At 45.2% G+C, this 10,201-nt stretch overlaps 1 protein-coding gene across 1 annotated transcript in view; it reads right to left on the bottom strand.

Moving 5' to 3' along the window:
* Positions 1-7,857, bottom strand: part of LOC111982596 (serine/threonine-protein kinase DCLK1-like) — a 31,495-nt gene extending 23,638 nt beyond the window's left edge. The window contains 2 exon segments of the mRNA XM_070434102.1: positions 6,741-7,103; positions 7,669-7,857. Of these exon segments, the coding sequence (XP_070290203.1) occupies positions 6,741-7,101 (361 nt within the window). The 5' untranslated portion in view covers positions 7,102-7,103; positions 7,669-7,857.
* Positions 7,858-10,201: the final 2,344 nt, after the last annotated feature.

Genomic DNA, 10,201 nt, shown 5'->3' with positions numbered 1-10,201 from the left:
GAATACTGTCCCCTCCCTTAGGGTTAGCTGCTCAATACTGTCCCATCCCTTAGGGTTAGCTGCTGGAAATTTATGTTATCCCGATCCCTTAGGTTAGCTGCTCAATACTAGTCCCATCCCTTAGGGTTAGCTGCTCAATACTGTCCCCCTCCCTTAGGTTAGCTGCTCAATACTCGTCCCTTCCCATAGCGGTTAGCTGCTCAATACTGTCCTCTTCCCTTAGGGTTAAGCTGCCTCAATACTGTCCCCATCCCTTAGGGTTAGCTGCTCAATACTGTCTCATCCCATCTTTTAGGGTTAGCCTGCTCATACTGTCCCCCCCTTAGGTTAGCTGCTCAATACTGTCCCTCCCTTAGGGTTAGCTGCTCAATACTGTCCTCATCCCTAGGGTTAGCTGCTCAATACTGTCCCCATCCTTAGGTTAGCTGCTCAACACTGTCCTCTTCCCTTAGGTTAGCTCTCAATACTGTCCCATCCCATCTTTAGGCGTTAGCTGCTCAATACTGTTTCATCCCAACCCTTAGAGTTAGCTGCTCAATACTGTCCCCTCCCTTAGGGTTAGGCTGCTAAATACTGTCTCATCCATCCTTTAGGGTAGCTGCTCAATACTGTCTCATCCACCCTTAGGGTTAGCTGGCTCAATACCTGTCCCTTCCCTTAGGGTTAGCTGCTCTCAATACCGGATTTCCCATCCCTAAAGGGTTTAGCTGCTCAATTACTGTCCCATCCCTTAGGTTTAGCTGCTCAATACTGTCCCTCCCTAGGGTTAGCTTGCTTCAATATTGTTCCCATCCTTTAGGGTTAGCTGCTCAATACTGTCTCATCCCTTAGGTTAGCTGCTCAAATACCTGTCCTTCCCATCCCTAGGGTTAGACTGCTCAATACTGTCTTCACCATCCTTAGGTTAGCTGCTCAATACTGTCCCATCCCTTAGGTTAGCTGCTCAATACTGTCCCATTCCTGTAGGTTAGCTGCTCAATATGTTCATTCCCATCCCTTAGGTTTAGCTGGCTCATACTGTCCCATCCCATCCCTTAGGGTTAGCTGCTTCAATTACTGTCTCTCCAATCCCTTAGGTCTAGTGTCATAATACTGTCTCATCCCATCCTTAGGGTTAGCTGCTCAATACTGTTTCATCAAATCCTTAGGCTTAGCTGCTCAATACTGTCTCATCCATCCTTTAGGTTAGCTGCTCAATACTGTCCCATCCTTAGGCGTTAGCTGCTCAATACTGCCCACCCCATCCCTTAGGTTAGCTGCTAAAAGCTGTCCATCCCTTAGGGTTAGCTGCTCAATACTGTCCCATCCCTTAGGTTAGTGGCCTCAATACTGTCCTCATCCCATACCCTTAGGTTAGCTGCTCAATACTGTCCATTCCAACCTTAGGGTTAGCTGCTCAATAACTGTCTCATCCCAAACCCTTAGGGTAGCTGCTCAATACCGGCTTCTCATCCCACCCTAGGGTAGGTTAAGGTTAAGGGTTAGTCTTACCTTCCTCCAGCTGCTCCATGCCGGATATTCTCTTGGTCCCGTCAATAGAGTAGATGGTCGACCCCTGGGGCAGGTTCACATTATCTGACAGGAGCGGGTCAGATCACCAAGGCATCTATAGACGGAACTGTCCTGGGAAATAGCGTAGCAATCCCTTTTGAAGTAGCGGTCTCCATTGCGATAAAGCGGACCTTTTAGGCCTTCTTCTCCGAGGCTAAGACTGCAGGTCCGGTCCTGTACAGACTCAGTGGGCGCGTGAGTGCGGCTCGCAGCCCGTTGTTCCTGGAGCCTCTGCTGGTATTTCTCTGGGCTTTCTCCCGCTCGTCAAAGTGCTCTCCAGCTCCATGACTGTAGTGATGTACACAGAAAGAGACAAATCAGGGAGGGGAACATTATAAATGAGAACGTTTAAACCTCAGCAACTTATTTTCCTTTGCAGAATAAATAAGTCATCCTTTAGTTTTAGTTGAATGTCATATAGGGCCTACTGGAGAGAGTAGAATCAATTGGATTTCTGCATTGAACTCTGAGGTCGTGTCCGACATTCAGTTGGTGCTTGAATGGACAGCGCCGCAGGTGCGGATCTTCCTAGCAGCTAGCTAGTCTGACAGGTAGTCTATAGCGGTGGCAGTATCTCAGATTGAACTCCTGGTGCTGAACGGACAGCGCTGCTGGCTAGCCAGATATAATTCTCCTGCTCGTTGGGCAGTTTGTCACATACTGAAAATTAGCTCTTTCTGAGGCACATAAAAATCTGATTGGAGCTATAGCACGCTCACAGTGTCAATGCTCTTTAGTCTTCGTCTACCACCCTAATTGGCACTGTGATTCTAATCAAATGTAACGTTTGTTTTGATCATATTCATTTCTGACAACAAACCCCAGCTGTTGTTAAATGACACGGCAAATAAACTACTTACCTTTATTTTGAAGTCGGATGCAGTCAACCGTGTCAGTGTTTAGCAATTGCATATATCAGCTTTCCAATCGGCTGTGTCCAGTGCTGATATGTGTAGTATGATGGCCTGCGGCAGAAGAAGCATCCGCCCCTTTTTGCTCTGTGATTGAGCAGTGTTGAGCAGCACGAGCTGCAGCTGGTTTTTTGCTCTAGCAGTGATTTCCATTTGGCCGTCACTCATTGACATGCAGGTCTTCCAAGGGAAGCCACCAAGCATCACACCTAACACGCTCCCTTTCTCTCTCATCTTTCTCACCCTCATCCCACCTAGATGCGCTGAAACAAGGGCGCAGGCGCGGTCAATTACTCTACTAGTCTTCGTTACTGCACTAACTGCACTGACAGACACGAGGCTTTTCAGCAACATGCTTGTTCATAACGCAGAATAGGACAAAATTTGTGCACTAGGGAATAGTTTGCCATTTGGTTAAGCAGGGACATTGAGACAGCATGGGCATCTGTATGCTGGTGCTGAGGAGGATGATCTAACAGTGTTCTGCAGTAGTGTACTATACTGCATGGCACAAACACAGGATGACCAAACCCAAATATGTCTGTAACAACCTAATAATGATTAAGCTGTACACACAACAGATATACAGTTGAAATCGGAAGTTTACATACACCTCAGCCAATACATTTAAACTCAGTTTTTTCACAATTCCTGACATTTAATCCTAGCTAAAATTCCTGTATTAGGTCAGTTAGGATCACCACTTTATTTTTTTTAGAATGTGAAATGTCAGAATAAATAGTAGAGAGGGATGATTTATTTCAGCTTTCACTTCTTTCATCACATTCCCAGTGGGTCAGAAGTTTACCAAACACTCAATTAGTATTTGGTAGCCTGTCACGCCCTGACCATAGAGACCCTTGTTTCTTATGGTGTAGTAGGTCAGGGCGTGACTAGGGGTATTTTAGTTTATAATTTCTATGTTGTGTTCTAGTTTAATTTTCTATGTTGGTGTTTTGTATGATTCCCAATTAGAGGCAGCTGGTAATCGTTCTCTTTAATTGGGGATCATATTTAAGTAGCTATTTTCCCCACCTGTGTTTGTGGGATATTGTTTTTGTGTTTCTGCATGTGCACCACGTAAGTCACGTTTAGTTGTTCGTTTATTGATATATTTTGTGTTGGTTGTAAGTTTCTCTTTGAATTAAATATGTGGAACTCAACATCCGCTGCGCCATTGCGGTCCTTCTCACGACAGCCGTGATCAGTAGCATTGCAATTAAATTGTTTAACTTGGGTCAAATGTTATCGGGTAGCCCTTCCACAAGCTTCCCCCACAAATAAGTTTGGTGAATTTACTGCGCCCATTCCTCCTGAACAGAGCATGGTTAGTTAACTGACGTCAGGTTTGTGATGCTCCTTGCTCGCACAACACGATTTTTTCAAGTTCTGCCCACAAATTCTATGGGATTGAGGTCCAGGGACTTTGTTGATGGGACCACTTTTCCAATACCTGAGACTTTGGTTGTCCTTCAGCCATTTTGCCACAATTTGAAGTATGCTTGGGGTCATTGTCCATTTGGAAGACCCATTGCGACCAAGCTTTAACTTCCTCACTGATGTCTTAATGTTGCTTCAATATATCCACATTAATTTTGCTTCCTCATTGGATGCCATCTCTTTTTTGAAGTGCACCAGTCCCTCCTGCCAGCAAAGATCCCCACAACACTGATGCTGCCACCCCCGTGCTTTCACGGTTTGGGATGGTGTTTCTTCGGCTTGCCAAGCCTCCCCTTTTTCCTCCAAACATACCAATGGGTCATTATGGCCAAAAAGTTATATTTTTGTTTCAAATCAGACCGGAGACATTTCTCCAAAAAAGTATGATTCCTTGCCCCATGTGCAGTTGCCAAAAGGTCGTCTGGCTGTTTTTTATGGCCAGGTTTTGGAGCAGTGGCTTCTTCCTTGCTGAGCCAGCCTTTTCAGCGTTATGTCGATATAGGACTCGTTTTTTACTGTGGATATAGATACCTTTTGTACCGGTTCCCTCCAGCATTCTTCACCAAAGTCTTTTGCTGTTGTTCTGGGGATTGGATTTGCACTTTTCGCACCAAAGTACGTTCATCACTAGGAGACAGAATGCGTCTCCTTCCCAGCAGATATGACGGTCTGCGCGGGTTCCCATGGTGTTATACTGGTACTATGTTTGTACAGATGAAAGGGCTACCTTCAGGCGTTTGGAAATTGCCTCTCAAGGATGAACCAGACTTGTGGGAAATTTTCATTGTGGAGGTCTTGCTTGATTTCGTTTGATTTTCCCGTGATGTCAAGCAAAGAGCACTGAGTTTGAAGGTAGGCCTTGAAATACATCCACAGGTGCACCTCCAATTGAACTCAAATTATGTCAATTAACATATCAGAAGCTTCTAAAGACATGACATCATTTTCTTGGAATTTTTCCAAGCTGTTTTTTAAAGCACACAGTCAACTTAGTGTATGTAAACTTCTGCACCCACTGAAATTGTGATACAGTGAATTAGAAGTGAAATAAATCAAACAATTGTGTTGGAAAAATGAACTTGTGTTCATGCACAAGTAGATGTGTCCTAACCGACTTGCCAAAACTTATAGTTTATCTCTCTGGGTTAGCTGCTCAATATTGTCCCCTCTCTTAGGGTTAGCTGCTCAATACTGTCTCATCCCATCCCTTAGGGTTAGCTGCTGAATACTGTCCCCTCCCTTAGGGTTAGCTGCTCAATACTGCCCCATCCCTTAGGGTTAGCTGCACAATACTGTCCCCTCCCTTAGGGTTAGCTGCTCAATATTGTCCCCTCTCTTAGGGTTAGCTGCTCAATACTGTCTCATCCCATCCCTTAGGGTTAGCTGCTAATACTGTCCCCTCCCTTAGGGTTAGCTGCTCAATACTGTCCCATCCCTTAGGGTTAGCTGCTTGAATATTGTCCCATCCCTTAGGTTAGCTGCTCAATACTGTCCCATCCCTTAGGGTTAGCTGCTCAATACTGTCCCCCATCCCTTAGGTTAGCTGCTCAATACTGTCCCTCCCTTAGGGTTAGCTGCTCAATACTGTCCTCTCCCTTAGGGTTAGCTGCCTCAATACTGTCCCCATCCCTTTAGGGTTAGCTGCTCAATACTGTCTCATCCCATCCTTTAGGGTTAGCTGCTCAATACTGTCTTCATTCCAACCCTTAGGTTAGCTGCTCAATACTGTCCCTCCCTTAGGGTTAGCTGCTCAATACTGTCCCATCCCTAGGGTTAGCTGCTCAATACTGCCCCATCCCTTAGGTTAGCTGCTCAAACTGTCCCTGTCCCTTAGGTTAGCTGCTCAATACTGTCCCATCCCTTAGGCGTTAGCTGCTCAATACTGTTCATCCCACCCTTTAGGTTAGCTGCTCAATACTGTCCCTCCCTTAGGGTTAGCTGCTAAATACTGTCTCATCCATCCTTTAGGGTAGCTGCTCAATACTGTCTCATTCCACCCTTAGGGTTAGCTGGCTCAATACTGTCCCTTCCCTTAGGGTTAGCTGCTCAATACCGTTCCCATCCCTAGGGTTAGCTGCTCAATACTGTCCCATCCCTTAGGTTAGCTGCTCAATGACTGTCCCTTCCCTTAGGGTTAGCTGCTCAATACTTGTCCCATCCCTTTAGGGTTAGCTGCTCAATACTGTCTCATCCCTTAGGGTTAGCTGCTAATACTGTCCCATCCCATCCCGTAGGGTTAGCTGCTCAATACTGTCTCATCCATCCTTTAGGCTTAGCTGCTCAATACTGTCTCCATCCCTTAGGTTTAGCTGCTCAATACTGTTCCCATTCCCTCGTAGGTTAGCTGCTCAATACTGTCTCATCCCATCCCTTAGGCTCTAGCTGCTCAATACTGTCCATCCCATCCTTAGGGTTAGCTGCTCAATTACTGTCTCTCCTCATCCCTTAGGTAGCTGTCAAATACTGTCCATCCCATCCTTAGGGTTAGCTGCTCAATTACTGTCTTCATCTATCCTTAGGCTTAGCTGCTCAATACTGTCTCATCCCATCCTTTAGGTTAGCTGCTCAATACTGTCCCATCCCTTAGGCGTTAGCCTGCCTCAATACTTGTCCCCACCCCATCCCTTAGGGTTAGCTGCTCAATACTGTCCCATCCCTTAGGGTTAGCTGCTCAATACTGTCTCATCCCATCCCTTAGGGTTAGCTGCTCAATACTGTCTCATCCCAACACTTAGGGTTAGCTGCTCAATACTGTCTCATCCCAACCCTTAGGGTTAGCTGCTCAATACCGTCTCATCCCAACCCTTAGGGTAGGGTTAAGGTTAAGGGTTAGCTTACCTTCCTCCAGCTGCTCCATGCCGGATATTCTCTTGGTCCCGTCAATAGAGTAGATGGTCCGGACCCCCTGGGGCAGGTTCACATTATCTGACAGGGAGCGGGTCAGATCAGCCAAAAGGGCATCTATAGACCGGAACCTGTCCTGGGAAATAGCGTAGACAATCCCTTTGAAGTAGCGGTCTCCATTGCGATAAAAGCGGACCTTYTTGGCCTTCTTCTCCGAGGCTAGAGACTGCAGGGTCCGGGTCCTGTACAGACTACAGTGGGCGCTGTGAGTGGGGCTCGGCAGCCCGTTGTTCCTGGAGCCTCTGCTGGTATTTCTCTGGGCTTTCTCCCGCTCGTCAAAGTGCTCCAGCTCCATGACTGTAGTGATGTTACACAGAAAGAGACAAATCAGGGAGGGGAACATTATAAATGAGAACGTTTAAACCTCAAGCAACTTATTTTCCTTTGCAGAATAAATAAGTCATCCTTTAGTTTTAGTTGAATGTCATATAGGCCTACTGGAGAGAGTAGAATCAATTGGATTTCTGCATGAACTCTGAGGTCGTGTCCGACATTCAGTGGTGCTGAATGRACAGCGCCGCAGGTGCGGATCTCCTAGCAGCTAGCTAGTCTGACAGGTAGTCTATAGCGGTGGCAGTAGTCAGATTGAACTCCKTGGTGCTGAACGGACAGCGCTGCTGGCTAGCCAGATATAATTCTCCTGCTTGTGGGCAGTTTGTCACATACTGAAAATTAGCTCTTTCTGAGGCACATAAAAATCTGATTGGAGGCTATAGCACGCTCACATGTCATGCTCTTTAGTTTCGTCTACCACCCAATTGGCACTGTGATTCTAATCAAATGTAACGTTTGTTTTGATCATATTCATTTCTGACAACATAACCCCAGCTGTTGTTAAATGACACGGCAAATAACTACTTACCTTTATTTGAAGTCGGATGCAGTCAACCGTGTCAGTGTTTAGCAATTGCATATATCAGCTTTCCAATCGGCTGTGTCAGTGCTGATATGTGTAGTATGATGGCCCGGCAGAAGAAGCATCCGCCCCTTTGTTGCTCTGTGATTGAGCAAGTGTGAGCAGCACGAGCTGCAGCTGGTTTTTGTCTCTAGCAGTGATTTCCATTTGGCCGTCACTCATTGACATGCAGGTCTTCCAAGGGAAGCACCAAGCATCTCACCTAACACGCTCCCTTCTCTCTCATCTTCTCTCCACCCCTCTAGATGCGCTGAAACAAGGGCGCAGGCGGTCATTACTCTACTAGTCTCTCAGTGCACTAACTGCACTGACAGACACGAGGCTTTTCAGCAACATGCTTGTTCATAACGCAGATAGACAAAATKTGTGCACTAGGGAATAGTTTGCCATTTGGTAAGCAGGCATGAGACAGCATGGGCATCTGTATGCTGGTGCTGAGGAGGATGTCTAGCAGTGTCTGCAGTAGTGTACTATACTGCATGCACAAACACAGGATGACCAAACCCAAATATGTCTGTAACAACCTAATAATGATTAAGCTGTACACACASACAGATATACAGTTGAARTCGGAAGTTTACATACACCTCAGCCAAATACATTTAAACTCAGTWTTTCACAATTCCTGACATTTAATCCTAGTAAKAATTCYCTGTWTTAGGTCAGTTAGGATCACCACTTTATTTTAAGAATGTGAAATGTCAGAAAAATAGTAGAGAGGATGATTTATTTCAGCTTTCACTTCTTTCATCACATTCCCAGTGGGTCAGAAGTTTACAAACACTCAATTAGTATTTGGTAGCTGTCACGCCCTGACCATAGAGARCCCTTGTTTCTCTATGGTGTAGTAGGTCAGGGCGTGACTAGGGGTATTTTAGTTTATAATTTCTATGTTGTGTTCTAGTTTAATTTTTCTATGTTGGTGTTTTGTATGATTCCCAATTAGAGGCAGCTGGTAATCGTTCTCTTTAATTGGGGATCATATTTAAGTAGCTATTTTTCCCACCTGTGTTTGTGGGATATTGTTTTGTGTTTGTGCATGTGCACCACGTAGTCACGTTTAGTTGTTCGTTTATTGATATATTTTGTGTTGTTTAWGTTTCTCTTTGAATTAAATATGTGGAACTCAACATCCGCTGCGCCTTGGTCCCATTCTCACGACAGCCGTGACAGTAGCATTGCATTTAAATTGTTTAACTTGGGTCAAATGTTTCGGGTAGCCTTCCACAAGCTTCCCACAATAAGTTGGGTGAATTTTGGCCCATTCCTCCTGACAGAGCTGGTGTAACTGAGTCAGGTTTGTATGCCTCCTTGCTCGCACACATTTTTTCAGTTCTGCCCACAAATTTTCTATGGGATTGAGGTCAGGGCTTTGTGATGGCCACTCCAATACCTTGACTTTGTTGTCCTTCAGCCATTTTGCCACACTTTGGAAGTATGCTTGGGGTCATTGTCCATTTGGAAAGACCCCATTTGCCGACCAAGCTTTAACTTCCTCACTGATGTCTTAATGTTGCTTCAATATATCCACATAATTTTGCTTCCTCATGATGCCATCTCTTTTTTGAAGTGCACCAGTCCCTCCTGCAGCAAAGCATCCCCACAACATGATGCTGCCACCCCCGTGCTTTCACGGTTGGGATGGTGTTCTTCGGCTTGCAAGCCTCCCCCTTTTTCCTCCAAACATACCAATGGTCATTATGGCCAAAAAGTTATATTTTTGTTTCACAGACCGGAGGACATTTCTCCAAAAAGTATGATCTTGTCCCCATGTGCAGTTGCAAAGCGTCGTCTGGCTTTTTTTATGGCAGGTTGGAGCAGTGGCTTCTTCCTTGCTGAGCAGCCTTTCAGGTTATGTCGATATAGGACTCGTTTTTACTGTGGATATAGATACTTTTGTACCGGTTCCCTCCAGCATCTTCACAAAGTCTTTTGCTGTTGTTCTGGGATTGATTTGCACTTTTCGCACCAAAGTACGTTCATCCTAGGAGACAGAATGCGTCTCCTTCAGCAGGTATGAGGCTGCGGGTCCCATGGTGTTTATACTTGCGTACTATTGTTTGTACAGATGAAAGTGGTACCTTCAGGCGTTTGGAAATTGCTCTCAAGGATGAACCAGACTTGTGGAAATTTTGCATGTGGAGGTCTTGCTGATTTCTTTTGATTTTCCCGTGATGTCAAGCAAAGAGGCACTGAGTTTGAAGGTAGGCCTTGAAATACATCCACAGGTCACCTCCAATTGACTCAAATTATGTCAATTAACATATCAGAAGCTTCTAAAGACATGACATCATTTTCTGGAATTTTCCAAGCTGTTTAAAGACACAGTCAACTTAGTGTATGTAAACTTCTGACCCACTGAAATTGTGATACAGTGAATTAGAAGTGAAATAATCAAACAATTGTTGGAAAAATAACTTGTGTCATGCACAAAGTAGATGTCCTAACCGACTTGCCAAAACTTATAGTTTATCTCTCT

Source organism: Salvelinus sp. IW2-2015, linkage group LG22 (genome assembly GCF_002910315.2).
Source record: "Salvelinus sp. IW2-2015 linkage group LG22, ASM291031v2, whole genome shotgun sequence".
Taxonomy (NCBI): domain Eukaryota; kingdom Metazoa; phylum Chordata; class Actinopteri; order Salmoniformes; family Salmonidae; genus Salvelinus; species Salvelinus sp. IW2-2015.
The sequence above is the reverse complement of the archived record's forward strand: the minus strand, read 5'-3'. Positions and strand labels throughout refer to the sequence as shown.